Source organism: Leucopleurus acutus (assembly GCF_964270905.1).
Source record: "Leucopleurus acutus genome assembly, chromosome: 11".
In the NCBI taxonomy this organism is placed as follows: domain Eukaryota; kingdom Metazoa; phylum Chordata; class Mammalia; order Artiodactyla; family Delphinidae; genus Leucopleurus; species Leucopleurus acutus.
This window is the reverse complement of record NC_139152.1, coordinates 54,685,322-54,707,400: the sequence shown is the minus strand read 5'-3', so window position 1 is coordinate 54,707,400 and position 22,079 is coordinate 54,685,322. Positions and strand designations below refer to the sequence as shown.

The window sequence follows — 22,079 nt, the reverse complement described above, 5'->3', positions numbered from 1 at the left end:
ACTTTGTAGAAAATTTGAAAAATAAAGAACAAAAGTCACTTATAATTGCTTGCCAAGAGAAAAACACTAGTAACTTTTTTTTCACCATATTTAAAAAAATAAAACTGGGACAGTAATTTTTGCTACCCACTTTTCATTCAACTTATTAACTGCTTTAACAAGAACATGATTTTGAACATGTTGCATAGCAGTTCAATACATGGATGCCCCATAATTTTTTTAATCAATTTGCTCTTGTTGAATATTGTGGTTATTTCCGCTTTCACTATCATAAGCAAACAAACAAACACAGTACAATCTGGGTAAGAATCACCTCCATCTATAACACTGGGTCTTTCATGAAAATGTAACAAATTCCTTCTACTTAATTTGAAATACCTTGGTCATCATCATCACCACCATCTGCATCCATGGCATTTTCATCTTCATCTTCATCATCATAATTATAATTTGGATCATAAGTAAGATACTTAAGACATATATTTATAATGGTAGAAACATGAGGATATACTTCCTTAGGACATCTGAAGAAAAAAACAAAAGCTGCCTTGAATAATTATACTTTTTTCCTTGATTCAGTATCTGCCAATTTTGCTTTATTACCAGATATTTTTCCCTTCCCTTTAACATAGTATAGGAAAGTGGTTTCCAGCCCTCAACACCAATGATCCTTCATCTTTCCCTCCCACTGACTTCATGTTTTAAAAAAGATTTACTTTTCAAATTACTCTTATTAAATCAATTTTAAGATGAACTCCACACCCCCACACACACTTTAACATCTCTGAAGTCAGATGATTCTTATAATAAACGGTATGACGTAGTTAGTGTGGGGTCACACAGAGAAATCTGTATACGCTCTATCTTCTCAACACACGGCTAGAACACCAAGCCCAGATAAATGTATCTTCAGTAACTAGGATTATTGGTGAAAATGCCAGTGTACATTCATCTAGGCTTGGTCTTCTAACTTTATGTTGAGAAAAGACAGAACATATAATAAATGCCCAACAATAAAGAAATAATTTGTATTTCTCAATTAAAAGGACAGAAATGCATCCCACAATTTCTGATTTTAACAATTTGATATGACTATAAAAGCTCCTTATCAAAAACCATGAGTGGCAAATAACTACCTATAATTACTGCAAATAACAACAGTGAAGTCTCAAGACACTGTGCTACTACACTGTCAATTCTAGCCAAAAGCAAAAAAAAACACCCCAAATCTCACTACTTAGCCAGTATGGCCTTCTTGTACATAAATACAGTTTTTATTATTAGAACCAAGGTTCCAAAACTGAGAATCACTGCCCTAGCAAAATGGCTGTAACACATCTCAAAAACTGTTGAAGAGAGATGAAATTCACTAGTATACATTTCTGACCAGATAATTAATTTATCCTGGTACTCTCTCAGGATAAAGACTACATCATTAAAGTAAACTGAAAGACAATTATAAATACCTTTCCCAAGTTCTTTAAGAAAAGTCCTAACAATAATAAGGAAACACTTCAAAATAAATGTAAGGATTGTATTTTAAAATAAAGATGATACTCACTTCAAATACTGTATTGGTTATCAGTTATTATTTAATAAAAACTTAATTAAAACACATTTGAAATCCAAAACTCAATCCCAGCTGTCATTAAAACCCATTTCTCCTCACCCACCTGATCTACATCTTAATTATTACTCTATTCTTAAGAAAAATTTTTATTTGAAAAATATAGATCTTAAAAACTTGCCTTCTCACAAACGATTCAAAGGCTTGAATGCAGTACTCTCTTAATTCATCGTCATCTACATTACAAAATTTTACCACCAAAGGAATTATCTTCTCAAGGTATTCGCCTAAGAAAAGCATATTAGTTCTTATAAACATTCGTTAATATTTTTTAAAGAAAACTTTTCAATACATAAATATTTCTTACCTATTCTATGACCAGCTTGCCTACTAATAGCAGCAATACATTGTATGTAGGTTCTTGTTGTTGACATGGAATCATTTTTGGACAACTCTGACAACAGATGTTCAATAAGATCAACAAAAACTATATTTCCACAGCTCATAACCAGATGGCCAAGAGCAATAATGGTTCTTTTCCTCACTGCAAGTCTAGGGCTGGTCAACTGGGGGAGCAGACAGGTCAGAATTGAAGGATGGAAATTAACAAGAAGTCCTCCTTGCCTTAAAATAAAATAAAAAGAAAACAAATAAATACAAAATGTCCAAGTACTACTGAAATGTCTGCCCTCTGACCATCTCTTGATTACCCCTTCTCCCTATTGTCTTTCCTCTACAAATCTACACACTAAGTTTCAACGATCTTGTTGGTCCAACCCTCTCTTTCAAATCATTTCACATGTGCAGTTCAATGACTCAATAGCAGTCAAACGTCTGTGTCCTGCCAGGACAGTGCTAGTGATCAAGTCACACGCAGGACAAAAGGTCTAACTGAGGGGCTTCCCTGGTGACGCAGTGGTTGAGGGTCTGCCTGCCAAGGCAGGGGACACGGGTTCGTGCCCCGGTCCAGGAAGATCCCACATGCCGCGAAGCAGCTGGGCCCGTGAGCCATGGCCGCTGAGCCTGCGCATCTGGAGCCTGTGCTCCGCAATGGGAGAGGCCACAACGGTGAGAGGCCCATGTATCGCAAAAAAAAAAAAAAAAGGTCTAACTGAATTTTCACTACTTATCAAATTAAGCATAAATTCCTCACCCTCCTCAACAAGACTCCAATGTATCAAAATGATCTCCTACCACTTTTCTATTCATTCTATATTCTGGAAAATTAGAATACAATGTTTCCCAACTCAAGACTACTTACATATTCTGATATATTCTATGTTTAAGCATAGACACCTGTGCCCTACCCACTTTTCAAAACTAAATTCAAATGCCACTGTTTCCATAACAAACTTTCTTGGATCCTTCCATTTTAAACCCCCAAATACACTATACTCTCCGTTAATATTTAGTCCAATTCTGCCTTACATTATAGCCATTTGTGTTCTTACCTCCTATCGCAAAGTATAAGCTCTTTGTGGGCTAGGATGATAGCTCTTCACTTTTACTATATATTTGTACCACATGAAGGCACTTGATTATTTTCAAGTTCAAGTGAATTAGCCACAAATAACAGACAAATAATGATGACGTATAATGATTGTAAGAATCAGGGACAAACTGAAACTGACAGGTCTTTTAAGGTTACTTCCCCCTTGGAGTTGCTTAGATCTCTTTCTATATTCCCAAGTTTGACTTCCAGAGGAAAAGTAGAAAAGCAACAAATATATAAAGCCAAGTTCCTTCCACCCTCACAACACATGCTCTAAAAAAACATGGCTGCTGAAGAATACCAGCATTATTTTAACTGGAAAACTTGCCACTCCTACCAGCACATTTCCTTAGCCAAGTAGATTATTGTATTCAAGAACATCAAAGAGTAAAACAAAATATAAAAACTCTGCTGAAATGTTTAAGTCACAAATTTTATTATTTTTCAAAACTACAAGAAATATGCTTGCTATGCAGTATTACATAATATAATTAGCTTTTTTCTTCCCTCACTCCTAACCACACACATTTATAAAACAGACACAATTTAAACATGAATAATTTTAGACCAAGTTTTATTATATTTATCCGAAAGGGTTCTTAATAAATGCACAAATATTTGTATTATAAGTAATACAAACAAGTCATGTTTACCTGCTCAACATATCAGCCATAATATCCAAGGCTTCTAGCTGAACAGAGACATCTTCCTGCTTTGCTATTGCACTGGTAAGACGCCCAGTAATCTTTTTACATACATTAGCAGCTAATGCAGAGCCTGCATGAATAAGAAACCGATTATGATTTCAAGGCAAGTATGTTGAATTCCACCTTGTATTCATGCTAGTTAGCAAATACTCAGCAACTCTAAACTTGATTTTAAAACTGACTCAAGAGATCCATGTCAGAAAAATATGTTTCAAGGGACTTCCCTGGCGGTCCAGTGGTTAAGACTTCGCCTTCCAACGCAGGTGGCGCGGGATCGATTCCTGGTTGGAGAGCTAAGATCCCACATGCCTCGAGGCCAAAAAACCAAAACATAAAACAGAAGCAATATTGTAAAAAATTCAATAAAAACTTTAAAAATGGTCCACATCAAAAAAAATCTTAAGAAAAATATGTTTCAAAACAGGTTTTTCAATCAAATAATTTATTAGACATAAGTAAGAATTAGACCCCGCTGCAGGAGTACACAAAACAGGGAAAACAGTATCGATTCAGTAGAGTCTACTGGACAACTATTTCTGTGCACTGGCACGAATGCCAGCTATGGAGCTAATAGTAACTGTAGTGCTTACACCTCTAGATTGGAAAGCACTGATGACATTTTTCTCTCTTTAAGTCCTCTTTACTAGTAACCTAATAAGATCCTTTCCAATCCAAACAAAGTAGAGATGTTGTTCCAGGAGACTCATCAATAAAGATTATGACTATTTTAAAGTAGATCTGTGTTGTTACTGACCAGGGAGGAAAAAAAAAGGAAACAAGAAACTGTGAAAGTAAAAATCTGAATGGTTAATAGAATTCTTGTTAGAGCCAGAAATCAGCTAAAAACAAACATGTTTCAATGAGAGGGAAAAAAATAAGGAAAATATCAATGTAGCTAATACAACTATAAATAACATACTTCAGAGTTGGTGAAATAAAGTAACACTGGCATGATACAGTGAAAAAAAAACCATCACCTTTGGATTAAAAGATAATGGGTATGAATCTTCATCCAACCAGGTAATCAAAACTTTGGATGAATTAACTTAATCTCTGAATTTCAGTTCCCTTATCAACAATCTACATTTAAGACCTCCCATATGACTGACATTTTTAGACAGTGAAATAATATACACGCACTATCTAGCATGATACCTAGCATAGAGAATAATATTTATTAAGTAAATGAGTGAAAACTACATACTAAGACTACATTATTACCAATATACCTCTTTCCATGAAAGAGAGTAATTTCACCCCATTTGCAGATGAGACAGTAACTTTAGCCTGAAATTTTAGCCTGTAGCTTAGCAGTCAAGAGAAATTCTAAAACTTACATTACATAAACATCTGTCAGAGGTCAAAAGCTAATTACTTGACAAATTCGTTAATTGTAGTTTTAAATTTTAAAAAAATTATAAGTAGCTATAAAAGGCTCAGCCTTAATTAAAGATACTAGTAAACTGAACTCTTTCACAGCTGTCTTAATGGTGCTAAGTTTTACATCATAAATTCTAAAGCAAAGCAAAATTAACACTGAAAATAGAAAGCTAATCAGAAATAACTCATGATTTTGGTTATCTTTTCTCTCATTGCATAGGCTGGCTTAACTCTATTCTGCAAGTCACATTTAATACAATATAAAATCTTATTCCAACATAAATATCCTTCAGAACTGGTATTCCAAAGAGATACTTAAATTCAATCAAAATAATATTTTTAAGCAAAAATAAGACTCCGGACTTTTTTTTACAAAGATCTTTTAGGGATAGATACCTCCCTCCCTCCCTGGTCGGGAGGGAAAAAAAAAAAAAAACCGGTGGAGGAGAAATACCTCCATTTATAAAAGGGAAATAGGAGAAAAAGGCATTCTTGCTTACCACTGGAAGCTGGAGGGAGTTCTCCAATTACTGTTTTAAGGCCAATACTCGAAATATCTCGAAGTTGCTCCTTATCAGAAAGCATGTTAGTGCAGAGGGTATCTACAATTGTCTCTACTTGGTATTCTTTCACTTTACTCACTAAAGGGCCAAGACTGTAACATAAGGAAGAAAAAACATTTTTTTAATCTAGATAAACAAAAACAGATGAGTGAAAACATTAACTTTTCTGCCTAGCAACTGTCAACACGAAATAAATGCTATGCCTGTAACATAGATAGTATATGAATAAGAGTGTTAAAAAATTCTTAATAAGCTCTTTGCAGTTTCCAATTTTTTCCCACTTATTTTCATCGCAGTATCATGAAACTCGAAGATGCTTTCACCCTCTCCCGACAAACCCTTCAAATACACACAACATCCTTTAATAATAAGAAGGCTAATTAGGAGTCTGCTCCTAACAAGGATCCTATGATTTACCTGCAATAGAAATTCCATCCAGTGTATCACATTTTCCCAACTGTGACCCTTCCTTCCTACCATCTATCACCAACTCCAACTCATGAACCAAAAAATTTATATTCTTTTTATTTTCTTGTTTAAATTTTGAAAGTATCAAGTAACTGGGAAAAGCTCTTCCACCGTGTCCTTGCCACAGAATTTAGCACATCGGAGATAATGTTTATTGCATGACTATTCATTGAGGAGCCATTGTATTCAAGACTGTATTGAATAACAAAAGTATGGCCCCTATCTTCAAAACTTTACCATCTGGTTGGTGAGGTAAGGAACTCACATAACTACTTTAGAAATGATGCAGGCATTCACTACTCTGCACAATTAAAAAAAAGAAAACAACTTTTAATTTCAATGTTAGTATTTATTTACAGACAGGAGACTGCACCTTGGAGACAGATTTTTAGGTACTTGTATTTATGGGGTATAGTTAGAAAAAAGAGCACTTCAAATGAGAGACTAGAATGAATAGAATACATGCTGAAAGAAATGAGAAGTCAAAAGAATTGCTTGATGCAAAAGGCAGATGAAACACAAAATAGGAAAGGCAAAACACCTGGGATATTAAGGAGAATCTTTAAAGTTAGGCCTATGAATTTAAATGTGATGTGGTAAAGTTGGGAGCCAATGCATTTTCTCAAGCATTAGTGACACGATGAAAATAATTTAATTTGATAAATGCTCAGATCATTGTTTCACATACAGATTCTCAATAAATAACAGCTGACTGACTGCCTGACTAGAAAAGTAGTAGGCAGTATGATCTGGGGAATTAGAGGGAACTTTCCTCAACATAATAAAGGCCATATATGACAAACCCACAGCCAACATCGTCCTCGATGGTGAAAAACTGAAACCATTTCCACTAAGATCAGGAACAAGACAAGGTTGCCCACTCTCACCACTCTCATTCAACAAAGTTTTGGAAGTTTTAGCCACAGCAATCAGAGAAGAAAAGGAAATAAAAGGAATCCAAATCAGAAAAGAAGAAGTAAAGGTGTCACTGTTTGCAGATGACATGATACTATACATAGAGAATCCTAAAGATGCTACCAGAAAACTACTAGAGCTAATCAATGAATTTGGCAAAGTAGCAGGATACAAAATTAATGCACAGAAATCTCTGGCATTCCTATACACTAAGGATGAAAACTCTGAAAGTGAAATCAAGAAAACACTCCCATTTACCACTGCAACAAAAAGAATAAAATATGTAGGAATAAACCTACCTAAGGAGACAAAAGACCTGTATGCAGAAAATTATAAGACACTGATGAAAGAAATTAAAGATGATACAAATAGATGGAGAGATATACCATGTTCTTGGATTGGAAGAATCAACATTGTGAAAATGACTCTACTACCCAAAGCAATCTACAGATTCAATGCAATCCCTATCAACCTACCAGTGGCATTTTTCACAGAACTAGAACAAAAAATTTCACAATTTGTATGGAAACACAAAAGACCCCAAATAGCCAAAGCAATCTTGAGAACGAAAAACAGAGCTGGAGGAATCAGGCTCCCTGACTTCAGACTATACTACAAAGCTACAGTAATCAAGACAGTATGTACTGGCACAAAAACAGAAAGATAGATCAGTGGAACAGGATAGAAAGCCCAGAGATAAACCCACGCACATATGGTCACCTTATCTTTGATAAAGGAGGCAGGAATGTACAGTGGAGAAAGGACAGCCTCGTCAATAAGTGGTGCTGGGAAAACTGGACAGGTACACGTAAAAGTATGAGATGTGATCACTCCCTAACACCATACACAAAAATAAGCTCAAAATGGATTAAAGACCTAAATGTAAGGCCAGAAACTATCAAACTCTTAGAGGAAAACACAGGCAGAACACTCTATGACATAAATCACAGCAAGACCCTTTTTGACCCACCTCCTAGAGAAATGGTAATAAAAACAAAAATAAACAAATGGGACCTAATGAAACTTCAAAGCTTTTGCACAGCAAAGGAAACCATAAACAAGACCAAAAGACAACCCTCAGAATGGGGGAAAATATTTGCAAATGAAGCAACTGACGAAGGATTTATTTCCAAAATTTATAAGCAGCTCATGCAGCTCAGTAACGAAAAAACAACCCACCCAATCCAAAAATGGGCAGAAGACCTAAATAGACATTTCTCCAAAGAAGACATACAGATTGCCAACAAACACATGAAAGAATGCTCAACATCATTAATCGTTAGAGAAATGCAAATCAAAACTACAATGAGATATCATCTCACACCAGTCAGAATGGCCATCATCAAAAAATCTACAAACAATAAATGCTGGAGAGGGTGTGGAGAAAAGGGAACACTCTTGCACTGCTGGAGGGAATGTGAATTGGTACAGCCACTATGGAGAACAGTATGGAGGTTCCTTAAAAAACTACAAATAGAACTACCATATGACCCAGCAATCCCACTACTGGGCATATACCCTGAGAAAACCATAATTCAAAAAGAGTCATGTACCAAAATGGTCATTGCAGCTCTATACAATAGCCCAGATATGGAAACAACCTAAGTGTCCATCATCGGATGAATGGATAAAGATGTGGCACATATATGCAATGGAATATTAGTCAGCCATAAAAAGAAACGAAATCGAGCTATTTGTAATGAGGTGGATAGACCTAGAGTCTGTCATACAGAGTGAAGTAAGTCAGAAAGAGAAAGACAAATACCGTATGCTAACACATATATATGGAATTTAAGGGAAAAAAAATGTCATGAAGAACCTAGGGTTAAGACAGGAATAAAGACACAGACCTACTAGAGAATGGACTTGAGGATATGTGGAGGGGGAAGGGTAAGCTGTGACAAAGTGAGAGAGAGGCATGGACATATATACACTACCAAATGTAAGGTAGGTAGCTAGTGAGAAGCAGCCGCATACCACAGGGAGATCAGCTCCGTGCTTTGTGACCTCCTAGAGGGGTGGGATAGGGAGGGTGGGAGGGAGGGCGTCGCAAGAGGGAAGAGATATGGGAACATATGTATATGTATAACTGATTCACTTTGTTATAAAGCAGAAACTAACACACAATTGTAAAGCAATTATACTCTAATAAAGATGTAAATAAAAAATAAATTAAAAAAAGAAAAGAAAAATAAACAAATGTTGGAGAAATCCAAGAACAGCGCAATCCAAATGGATGGAAATGATAATAAGAGACATGGCATATATGCAGAGACCTAATGTGAAACAATACAAATTGGGATTTGAAATAAAAGGAATTCCAAAAATGAATTTAAAGACTTGTAGCTTCTAAAATGGCAAAATAGCTTTGTTGGACTAAACCTCCTGCAGATAACAATTACAAAATCTCTAAAACTCTATTTTAGAAAACAATTTGAATGCATAATGATGGAACTAAAAACAGATGGAAAAAAGTGTCTACCTAGAATTCCATATTCCGTGAAATCACCCTTTAAAAATGTAGAATAATAAAAATTTATATTAAAAACAACTTCAGATAAAAGCTGAGACTACATGGCAACCAGACCTATACTACAGAAATTGCCAAGGGAAGTTCTTTAGGCTAAAGGTAAATTAAACCAAATGATAACTCAGATTTACAGAAAGGAATAAAGATCACCAGAAATGGTAAATGTGTGTATACCTAAAAGGCTACATTTAAGAGACTATATATTTTTTCTCACAACTATCAATAATACTGTATTACGGACACACACACACAAATTTAAAAAACAATAGTAGCAGATAGCCAGGAGGAAGGTAAATGGAAAAATGTTATTTCAAGGTTTATATAATTTATATCAAGTGGTACAATATTAACTTTTAAGACTGTGGTAAATTTAAGATGCAATTTATAATCCATAGCCTAGAGTGACAATTTTTAAAATAACACAAAGATGATGTATCTGAAAAGTCAACAGACGAAATCAAAATTAAATATTATAAAACAAGACACTTCCCAACTTTTGGTTTCAGGAACCCTTTTAACAGTTTGAAAATCAATGAAGACCCCAAAGAATTTTTCTTTATGTGGGCTGTATGTATCTGTCAATGCTTACCACATTAAAAATTAAAAGTAACAATAATAAAGGCACATGTTAACATAAATTTAACATTTTAAAGGAATAACTACATTTTCCAAAAAACAAAAAATGAGAAAAATAGCTGTTTCACATTTTTGCAAATTAATGTTTGGGCTTAAAATAACTGGATTCTCACATCTGCTTTTGCATTCAATTTTTTGTGATATAATGTGTCATGTAGCCTGTGGAAATTATACCGTATACTTATGGGAAAATGAGCAAATTATACCGTATACTTATGGGAAAATGAGCATCAAAGGGTGAATAACACCTTAGTATTATTCATATTACAGTTTTGAACTTTCGTGGTCACAGATGTCCCAGGGACCCCCAAATCAAACTTTGAGAACTGCTGCTATAAAATATTTGATTAACCCAAAAGAAGGCATGAAAAAAAACAATTAAAAACAAACTCCCCCCAAAAAAACACACAACAAAAGAAACAAATGGAAAAAAAAAAGTAAAATTGCACACCTAAATCTAACTATATCAATACTTAACAATAAACAACAATGGACTAAAACACTCATATCAAAGGGAAGAAATTATGAAACTGAATAGAAGAAAAAAAAGCAAGACCTAACCATCTGCTGTCTACAAGACGCATAATTTTAAAACACAGGACTTCCCTGGTGGCACAAAGGTTAAGAATCCTCCTGCCAATGCAGGGGACACGGGTTCGATCCCTGGTCCGGGAAGATCCCACATGCTGCGGAGCAACTAAACCCGTGTGCCACAACCACCGAGCCTGCGCTCTACAGCCCGTGAGCCACAGCTACTGAGCCCGCGTGCCACAACTACTGAAGCCCGCACACCTAGAGCCAGTGCTCCACAACAAGGGAAGCCACCGCAATAAGAAGCCGGTGCACCACAACGAAGAGTAGCCCCCACTCGCCTCAACTAGAGAAAGCCCGCGCGAGCAGCAACAAAGACCCAATGCAGCCAAAAAATAAACAAATACAAATAAAAACAGATTAAAAACTGAAATAGAGAAAGATACACTAATCTTAAAAAAAACTGGAGCAGCTATATGAACATAAGAAAAAATATATTCCAAGAAAAAATATATTCCAAATGTATTTACAAAGAAACATTTTATACTCATAAAAACATCAAACATTAGGAAGACATAATTATAAATGCGTATGCCCCTAATCATACTTTAAAATACATGAAGCAAAAATTGGCATTAAAGAGAAAAACAGATAAATTGACAATTATAGTTGGAAATTTTAACACTCCTTTCTCAGTATTAAGAAAAGAAAAAACAATCACAAAGGATATAAATCTGAACAACACTATCAGCTACCCTGACCTAACATTTGTAATATACCATACCCAACTACTGTAGAATACACTTTCAAGTGGACAGGGAACATCCTCATCCACCAAGACCTATCATATGCTGAACCATAAAACCAATCTCAATGAGCAGACAAAAGAAACCAAAACAAATAAAGCTCCCTGAAACCTTAAAGAGTATGGTTCTCTGACCATATGCAATTAAATTAGAAACCATTAAAAATAAAAATAAAGATCTAGATAGTCTCCAAATATTTGAAAATTGCTTCTAAATAATCACAATGGAGATTAAAAATATTTCAAACTGAATAATAAAAATACCACAATTTACTTAGAGGAGAATATATACCTTTAAATGTTTAAGAATTAGAAAGGAAAAAAATGAGTGGAAAGAAAGGAATAATAAAAGAGAAGCAATCAGTTAAATAAGGCAACAGACAATAGGGAAAATAACAAACCCTAAAGTCAGTTCTTTGATAAGATTAGTAAAGTTGGTAAATCCCTGATTAAATGAATTGAGGGGGGAAAAAAAGAGAAATCACAAATTACCAAAATCAGGATCGAAAGAGGGGGATATTCACTGATGACGATTGTTTAGACAGACTATCCCCAGGAATCAACAAAAATTACTGTAATAATTAAGAGATAGTACGGTTTGCAGTTACGAGATTCAGTATTGTTAATTGTTGATTCTCTCCTAATATTTCTATAGCTTCAACACAATCTCAATCAAAATTTGAGCAAGCTTACTTTTAAAACAGAAATTAACATTCTAAAATTTACATGGAAATACAGAGAACTTAAAAAATCAAAATACTCTTGAGAAAAGAATGAAGCTAGAGAACTTACACTACCTTACTTCAGACTTCTATAGATCTACACCAGTGTTTCTCAACCAGGGGTGACTTCTGCCCTTCCACAGACATTTGGCAAAGTCTGGAGACATTTTTGGTTGTTCCTACTGGAGGATGAAGGAATGCTACTGGCAAAAATAGTGGGTAAAGGCTCAGATAATGCTAAACATCCAACAACGCACGCAATACACAAGATACCTCGCCATAACAAAGAATTATCTGGCCCCAAAACTCAACAGAGCCAAGCCTGAAAAAGCCTGAGCTATGCTAATAAAACTGTATGGTACTGGCATTAGAACAGACAAACAGATCGGTGGAACAGAATAGTCTAGAAATAGACTTACACTTTTATAGTCAACTGACTTTGACAGAGATGTCAAAGCAATTCAGTACCAAAACGAAGATGTTTTCAATAAATTGGTACTTCAACAACTGTATTTCCATATAGAAAAAAAAACAGCTCAATTCCTACTTCACAAAAATTAATTCTAGATCACAGGACTAAAAATAAAAGCTGAAACTACAAAGCTTTTAGATGAAAACACAAGAGAAAAATCTTTGCAACATAAAGATTTCTTCAGCACAGAAAGCAATAACCATGAAAGTTGAAATTAATTTATAAATTAAATCAAACTAAACTAAATTTTAAAATAAATTAAAAACTTAAGATCATCAAATTGGGAGAAAATACTATAAGACATATATGTGCCAAAGGACCTATATCCAGAATATATGAACTCCTATAATTCAATAGTAAAAAGACAGCCTCAATTTTAAAAACAGGGAAAAGTCCACAAAAAAATAAATAAATGGCCAATAGACAAAATGACATTAGACATCATTAGTCATCAGGGTAATGTAAATTAAAACTACACCTATACACCAACTGAATAGCTAAAATTAAGGAGTGACACAACCGGGATTTCCTTGGTGGTCCAGTGGTTAAGACTACAGGCTTCCACGCCTGGTAAGGTAACTAAGATCCCGCATGCCGCGGCCCAAAAAGAAAAAGAAGAGTGACACAACCAACGGCTGATGATAATGTGGAACAACTGGTACTTTCACGTAAAATGGTAAAAATACTTTGGCAAACAATTCCACAGTTTCTTAAAAATCTAAATGGACAAAAGCAATTTCATTCTTCCTAAGAAATAAAGACACATGTCCTGAAAAGGACTCACACAAGAATGTTCACTGTCTCTTTATGCACAATAGCCAAACCTAGGAAGATATCATTGTGCTATCAGTGAACTACTAATCAGTAATAAAAAGTCACAAAACACTAATACATCCAACATAAAACCAATTAAAGGTGAACAATGTTGACCTTAAGTAGGGAAGTTGTGAGGTAAGGACACAATTTTATCTTTTTCAAATGGTTATCCAGTGTTTTGAAAAAAGGTCCAGCTTTTCTCATGATGCCACCAACTGCATCATGTATCGAATATTTTCCATTCTGTTTTACACTACTGGTCTATTAATGCCTCACTACCTCACTGCTTTCATTAGATAAACGTAATAGTATGTTTTCGTATCTAGTAGGGCTAGCCAACACACCTCCAACTCCAGAAATTTTCAGGGAATTTTTTGTCTATCTTGAGCAAATACCCTGTCCCTCTTCTCCCTTCCACGAAAATATACTTTAGAATCAACTTGTCTAGCTTGTGGGAAAAACTTACTGATTTTTAGAATTAAGTTAGCGTTAAAATAACCCGGAGAGAACTGACAACCCTGTTGAGTTATCCTATCCAAGGACCTGAGATGTCTTTCCATTGGTTCCAAGTACATTTTTCTGCGAGTATGTTTTTGTTATTGGTCAAGAGTAAAGTTTTTCTTCTATAAAAGAAAGTTTTTAAAAAGAAAATTGTAACCTTACCTTAAACCATGCAACACCCTCACCCAAGGTCACCACTGTAACATTTCTTGTCACATTTATTGCTAGGCATTTTGTCTTTCTGTTACTATAATAAATGGACATTTGTTTCCATATCTTCTAACTGGTTATTTGCTTATGTGAAGGCTACTTATTTTTGTTCATTAATTTTACATCCAGTTCCTTCATTGAATTCTTACTGTTTACATTATTCTTTTCTTCCTCTGATCTATTAACATGATGGAATAAAAATATTAATAAAGCACATAATATTAAACTGTCCTTATACTCTTGGGATGAATGAACCTCACTTGGTCAAAGTATATTATACTTAATGTATTGTTGGATTTTATTTTGAACATTTAAATGAAACTGGTGTGTAGTTTTCTTTTTTAGTGTTGTATTTAGTCAGAATTTATCATCAGTATTTGGTTTAAAAATAAGACTGGAAGGTTTTCATACTTTATGTTCTGAAATAGTTCAAAAACTATCTATACTGGAATTATCTGCTCTTCGAGGTTTCAAAGAGTTGTGTGAAAGATTTCTGGGCATGAGTTTCTTTTGGGTGATGAGTTCTTTGATAAATTTTCCAATTTCTATCTATTAGGATTTTCCCTCCTCCAAGAATCAGTTCTTGGGTTTTATCACCTAATATATTACTTTTGTTAATATCTTAATTCCTTTCTTATTTTCCTGAATATACATCATTTTCCCCCCAACCTGTTAAATTTTAAGTATAAAAGATCATCAAAAGCTCAAACGATCAGGTTTCTAACAAGATTCATACTCAAGTGAATAAAGACCTGTGTACCTCTCACCTCTCAATCTGGGACAAAGCCTACATTTTATTATAATTTTTAAAGGCTGCTTATTGCTCACCACATAATTTGAACCAAACAATTTTGTTTATTAATAAGCACATGGCAAAAGAAACAAAAGATGAAAAATAATTATTTAAGTAAAACTAGACTCATTCGCATTATTCTGCAACTTACCATTTTTTGAAGACCCATTTGATTTTAAACTTGCTAATGTTCCAAGTTAAAGAAAGTTGTACTACATGTCTAGAAATTCTATGCTGACTAATGATTTCTCATACTTTTGCCTCTTTTTACAGAGGATATGTAAAAGCTTAGCCTAAAATAAATGTAAAACCTTTATAAGAAAATCCAACAAAGGTAATGAGACAATACTTTATTTAAATTGATACCAGATATTATATGCCATACAAAATGACATAAAATTCTATAATTTAATTTTTATATGAAACCAGAAGTTATACTTACTAATAACTTACTTATAAATTTTTAAGGGTTTCTAATATTTGGTATGCATAAATTAAATAGATGCACTAATACAATTTACCAAGAACTCAAATTCTGTACCTTTAACTAAGAATAAGAGTCCAGTGGTCAATATCACACCTAACAAGATGCTGTCAATGCACCATACACACAAAGGTAACTGGAATTCTCAATTTTTAGGAGATTCTTTGTAACTACTGTATCATCAGTGTCAATTAAACTATGGTTTTAACTGTTGTTATCCTTTATCAAGTCTTATTTTTTTACTTCCTTGTCATTGGTTCTTAAAACCACCCCTCCTCCCCGAAATACAGAGATGGATAGGCCTTTTAACCTAGCTAAAAAACCTGGCCAAACAAGTAAGAGAATTACTCTTTCTGGAGTTTCCTACATGTATTTCATAAAAATTAAAATAACATGTCCAGCCAATACAGAAACTACATATAAGGAAATGTGTCTCACGTACCAAGTACAAATACTAAACCAAATCACCTACAAATTCTAAAGAAAAACTCCAGAAAGACATAGTACAAGACTAAGATAATCTACCAGTTATTACACTGAATTTTTTAAAGGAAAGTGAAGGCGGTAGGAAGCAAGTAAAAAACAACTTACCATTTGACAGCTAAATTCTGTACCTCTCCATTTTTATCTTCCAGTAACTTCAAAATCATTTTCACTACCTTCCTTTCACTATCATCATCCAACTTGATGGAATCTTTCTGCAGTTCTGTCATCAAATCATTTGTAGCCATAAACCTGTCAAAAAATTAAAATTTGTTCGTAATTAAAATTTTTTAAGCACTAATAAAAAAAAATCACAGTTTTCAAATCCAATGCTATCATTCATATCTAAGTCCTGATCTAGTCTTCTAAACAAGGTATCATTGGCTAAAATTATTTTCCCCGGGTTAGTGTTGATTTCAAATTTACTGACCAGACCTTCAATGAATGCTCTTTCATTCTAATAAAGTTGACCACTGAACAACGTGGCGGTCAAGGGGGTCACCCTCCCCCCACCTCGCTAAAAATCCATGTATAACTTTACAGTCACCGTCCACATCTGCACTTCCGCATCTGCAGATTCAACTGACCACAGATCGTGGTCAAAAAATTTCCCATATAAGTGAACCCGTGCAGATCAAACCCATTGTTCAGGGGTCAGCTGTAATTGCATCACTGCTTTTAGGGGAAGAAAAGCTCCTCTTTACTTTTTCGTTGCATGTGATTTGAATTTTATCTAGGAAGTCTTTAACTAACATTAAGAATACCTTCCTGTGTAATACTGTTGTGTTGGATTGGGAGTTACATATTACAAATCACTGGGAAAATTCCAAAATGCAAATTCTCACCTCCACCCCAACTCCCACAACCAGGATCAAATGTATTTTCAAAACGATGAAGAGGTGATTCCAAAAGTTATTCCAACCGACATCCAGCCCCCTTTCCTTAAGAACCACTACCAAAGGACAAAGTTTTAAACTATGCGCAAGCACAATTCTTATCAAGTCTTATTAAACTGAGCATATGTTCAAATTGGGATAATACAAGGTAAATTAAGCATGGGCCTTTTAAAAATTAACATCGTTCTTCTAATTGGAAGCCCCTCCCCATTTTATATGATGACAAAATGAAATTAAAACCACACAATATTCCAGAAAGTTAAAAGAACAACTGAATAGAACACTAATGCAGGCACTTCTACACACAAAGCATGAAAAGCACCTTAACTATTTTACTTAGATAAAATCCATTAAACAACCATACCAGTTAGGACCTCTAAGAACCCCTGAAATGTTAATCATCTGGTTGAAGAGAAAACATAGTGATCATCAATTTAAGTAAAAAAGCATGTAATCCCAATAAAAAAAAAAGTTACTTTATAGTTCTGAAGAAACTATACTGGTACACAGATTCCTTCCTTTATTTACCATTTATTTATTCACTGCCTGTTATGATGCTACAAAGGCTGGACTATGAGCAAAGAACAGATAAGATGTAAGTCTTGACTCCTAGCCTCAGAGAGCTTATACTCTAATAAACAAGTCTACTGATTTTCAAAAATCAATAATTAACGGTTAAACATTTTTTAAAAGTTGAAATGAGCACCGGCAAAATTAGCAATAGACAATATTTTTTAAACTCAGAAAACCTGGATTGAGATAGTATGAGGTTATAAGAACTACTTTTTAATTTTGACCCTGAAACCAGAAAGTTCCTTCTGTTCATGTGTTAAAAGGTTTGCACTATAAATTTTATAAGGAAGTTGTTTGACCAGTTTGAAAGCTGTCTATGGAAGATTCAAAAGTCAATTTGTAAAACGTCTCTTAGGCATTTACTGCTTTAGGTATGGGGCTAAGGGCTGAGATGATAAATTTATACTCAGTCCCCTCTTAACTTATTCATCTAACACAGCAGACAGGTAAACGGAAGAATCTCACACAAATTTTCTAAAACACTCAAGGGTGTTTGGCAAGGATCACACCAAAGAACCGATAGTTAGTTTGGATCTCAGAGGATTACCAGGGCTTGCATGGGGAAAGCTGGTTCGGGATTTTAAATGTATTTGTGTGCATGGTGGTGGTGGTGGTGAGGGGCATAATACCTCAGAGTGAAGCAATTCAGTGTGTCTGAGGCACAGGGAAATAGAAACCTAACAGGAAGATGGAAATGTAGGCTGAGGTCAAGATGGGAAAGGTTGTATATACTCATGCACTATGTACTGAGAACCTTTTATTTGTCAGTTACTGTGCTAGGTACTATGGATACAAGGGCTGGCAAAAGCAAACACAGTTGTTTCCTGCTATCTTGGAACTTACATAACAGCTGAATAGAGGCATACTGATTTTTTAAAACTACATACATGAGTACTTACATATGTAGTTATAAACTGAGATAAATGCTATGAAGGAAAGGAATATGGCATAAAGAAAAGATAACGGGATAACAAAGTAACATGACCTAGACTGGAATGAAAGTTGTGTATCAGGGAAGACTGAGATCCTAAGCATGAAAAGGAAACTGTGTGTGGGGGGTGGGGAGGTTATGGCCAAGTAGGCAGGGGCCAAAAGATTAAAGAGATTTGAAGATCTTACTAGGATTCTAGTCTTTATTCTAAAAGTGATGGGAGGATGGTTCTGAAGAACCTAGGGACAGGACAAGAATAAAGACGCAGCCGCAGAGAATGGACTTGAGGACACAGGGAGGGGGAAGGGTAAGCTGGGATGAAGTGAGAGAGTGGCATGGACATATATACACTACCAAATGCAAAATAGATAGCTAGTGGGAAGCAGCCACATAGCACAGGGAGATCAGCTTGGTGCTTTGTGACCACCTAGAGGGGTGGGATAGGAAGGGCGGGAGGGAGACGCAAGAGGGAGGGGATATGGGGATATATGTATATGTATAGCTGATTCACTTTGTTATAAAGCAGAAACTAACACATCACTGTAAAGCAATTATACTCCAATAAAGATGTTTTAAAATAAATAAATAAATAAAAGTGATGGGAGGAACTTCCCTGGCAGCCCAGTGGTTAACACTCCACGCTTCCAATGCAGAGGGAGCAGGTTCGATCCCTGGTCTGGGATCTAAGATCCCACACGCTGCACAGCATGGCCAGACAATTTTTTAAAATTAAAAAATAATAATGATAAAATAAAAGTGATGGAAAGCTACTCATCTGAGGTAGAGATGGGGAGTAAATGGAATGATCAGATTTACATTTCAGAAGTATTACTCCATCTACACTGTGGAAAACAGTTTGAGAGAACCAAACTTCATTTAGCAGACTGGATAGAGAACAGTTACGAGAGCTATGCAGCAGTCTAAGTGAGAAATGATGGTAGCCAGAATTAGGGTTATGACAATAAATGGAGACGGAAAAAATGTATACACAGCCAGTTCTCATTATTAGCAGAGTAAAATTTGTTGTAACCCCCAAATCAATTCTCCAGCACTTTCATGACATTTGCAGACATGCGAAGAACCAGGAAATATCTGAATCACCCAAAGCACACGTTCTGCACACACTCCCAGCTGACACTGCACCAGGTGACACTCTGCCTATTTCAGCTCTCATACTGTACACAAGCATCCTCTTCTCAGTCTATCTGGAGCCACGTGTTTTTTTTCGTTTTTTTTTTTTTTTGCATGTTTGTGCTTTCTGTTGGTAATTTTGCTGTTTAAAATGACCCTCAAGCATGGTGTTGAAGTGCTATCTAGTGTTCCTAAATACAAGAAGGCTTCCAGAAAAAGTACATGTTAGATAAGTAACTACTGTGAATAATATAATGAGAACAAACCCTATTTGAGATTTACAAGGTTAAAGTTTATAGGTCTTTGAAATGGATTAGATATGGGGATGGTAAAGGATGAGTTAGGAAAAGGACAAAGAAATAGAAGGGAAACCACAGGACTTGGGTGTTATAGTCAGTATACGTTCTGTCCAGTCTTAGTGTTATTGAATAACCACTGTCACACATTAGACGGTTCAACCATTCATCTTACAACACAGGAAGAGAGATTTAACAAGCCTGGTTCAACTACAGACTATACTGAATGGCCACTCCTCTGATCCTAATCAGCAAAATCCCAACCAAATTGAAGACATCAACAACGTGACTTACTGCCCTGCAGACCAACTTTGTCTGCCCTTGGCCAAAAGTAAGGACTGCCGGGGGTGGGGGGCGGAGGTGACCCAGCAGCCCCTACAGTCCAGGAACTGTTCGAAGGCTCATACCTAAACTTCAATGATAACATCCAAATGAATAACCCAAACAGATCTGATGCTTTCAGGGAAAGCATATTTTTTTCCTGGGCATAAACACACAGAACATCCATTTCAGGTAAGTTCACTTAGCAACATAAAATACCAAACATCCTCCTAACTAAATGAGTGACTGCTACTTCTTTACCAATTATAGCTTTCCCTCTGCTTTACTATGCCCTCCTTATAACATTTATTAAGATGTCAAATGATGGGCTTCCCTGGTGGCGCAGTGGTTGAGAGTCCGCCTGCCGATGCAGGGGACACGGGTTCGTGCCGCGGTCCGGGAAGATCCCACATGCCGCAGAGCGGCCGGAGCCTGTGCTCCGCAACGGGAGAAGCCACAACAGTGAGAGGCCCGCGTACCGCAAAAAAAAAAAAAAAAAAGATGTCAAATGACAGAATTACCCCTTTCTGACATTCACAGAAAGACAGACAAGATGAAAAGGCAGAGGGCTATGTACCAGATGAAGGAACAAGATAAAAACCCCAGAAAAACAACTAAATGAAGTGGAGATAGAAAGAAAAAGAATTCAGAATGATAGTGAAGATGATCCAGGACTTCGGAAAAACAATGGAGGCAAAGATCGAGAAGATGCAAGAAATATTTAACAAAGACCCAGAAGAATTAAAGAACGAACAAACAGAGATGAACAACACAATAACTGAAGTGAAAACTACACTAGAAGGAATCAATAGCAGAATAACTGAGGCAGAAGAACGGATAAGTGACCTGGAAGACAGAATGGTGGAATTCACTGCTGCAGAACAGAATAAAGAAAAAAGAATGAAAAGAAATGAAGACAGCCTAAGAGACCTCTGGGACAACATTAAATGCAACAACATTCACATTATAGGGGTCCCAGAAGGAGAAGAGAGAGAGAAATGACCTGAGAAAATATTTAAAGAGATTACAGTCGAAAACTTCCCTAACATGGGAAAGGAAATAGCCACCCAACTCCAGGAAGCACAGTGAGTCCCATACAGGAGAAACACGCAGAGACACATAGTAATCAAACTGGCAAAAATTAAAGACAAAGAAAAATTACTTAAAGCAGCAAGGGGAAAACGACAAACAACATACAAGGGAACTCCCAAAAGGTTAACAGCTGATTTCTCAGCAGAAACTCTACAAGCCAGAGGGAGTGGCATGATATACTTAAAGTGATGAAAGGGAAGAACCTACAACCAAGATTACTCTACGCAGCAAGGATTTCATTCAGATTTGATGAAGAAATCAAAAGCTTTACAGACAAGCAAAAGCTAAGAGAATTCAGCACCACCAAACCAGCTCTACAACAAATACTAAAGGAACTTCTCTAAGTGGGAAATACAAGAGAAGAAAAGGACCTACAAAAACAAACCCAAAACAATTAGGAAAATGGTCATAGGAACATACATATTCATAATTACCTTAAATGTGAATGGATTAAATGCTCCAACCAAAATACACAGGCTTGCTGAATGGATACAAAAACAAGACCCATATATATGCTGTCTAAAAGAGACCCACTTCAGACCTAGGGACACACACAGACTGAAAGTGAGGGGATGGAAAAAGATATTCCATGCAAATGGAAATCAAAAGAAAGCTGGAGTAGCTATACTCACATCAGAAAAAATAGACTTTAAAATAAAGAATGTTACAAGAGACAAAGAAGGACACTACATAATGATCAAGGGATCAATCCAAGAAGAAGACATAACAATTATAAATATATATGCACCCAACATAGGAGCACC

At 35.5% G+C, this 22,079-nt stretch overlaps 1 protein-coding gene across 1 annotated transcript in view; it reads right to left on the bottom strand.

The window, feature by feature from the left end:
* CAND1 (cullin associated and neddylation dissociated 1) overlaps nt 1-22,079 on the bottom strand; it is a 53,248-nt gene that overhangs the window by 14,184 nt on the left and 16,985 nt on the right. Inside the window, exons 2-7 of the mRNA XM_082849874.1 lie at nt 16,184-16,327; nt 5,647-5,801; nt 3,713-3,836; nt 1,935-2,191; nt 1,749-1,854; nt 379-524 (exon numbers count right to left, since the gene is read on the bottom strand). Coding sequence (XP_082706000.1) covers nt 379-524; nt 1,749-1,854; nt 1,935-2,191; nt 3,713-3,836; nt 5,647-5,801; nt 16,184-16,327 — 932 coding nt within the window. The remainder of the gene's footprint in view (nt 1-378; nt 525-1,748; nt 1,855-1,934; nt 2,192-3,712; nt 3,837-5,646; nt 5,802-16,183; nt 16,328-22,079) is intronic.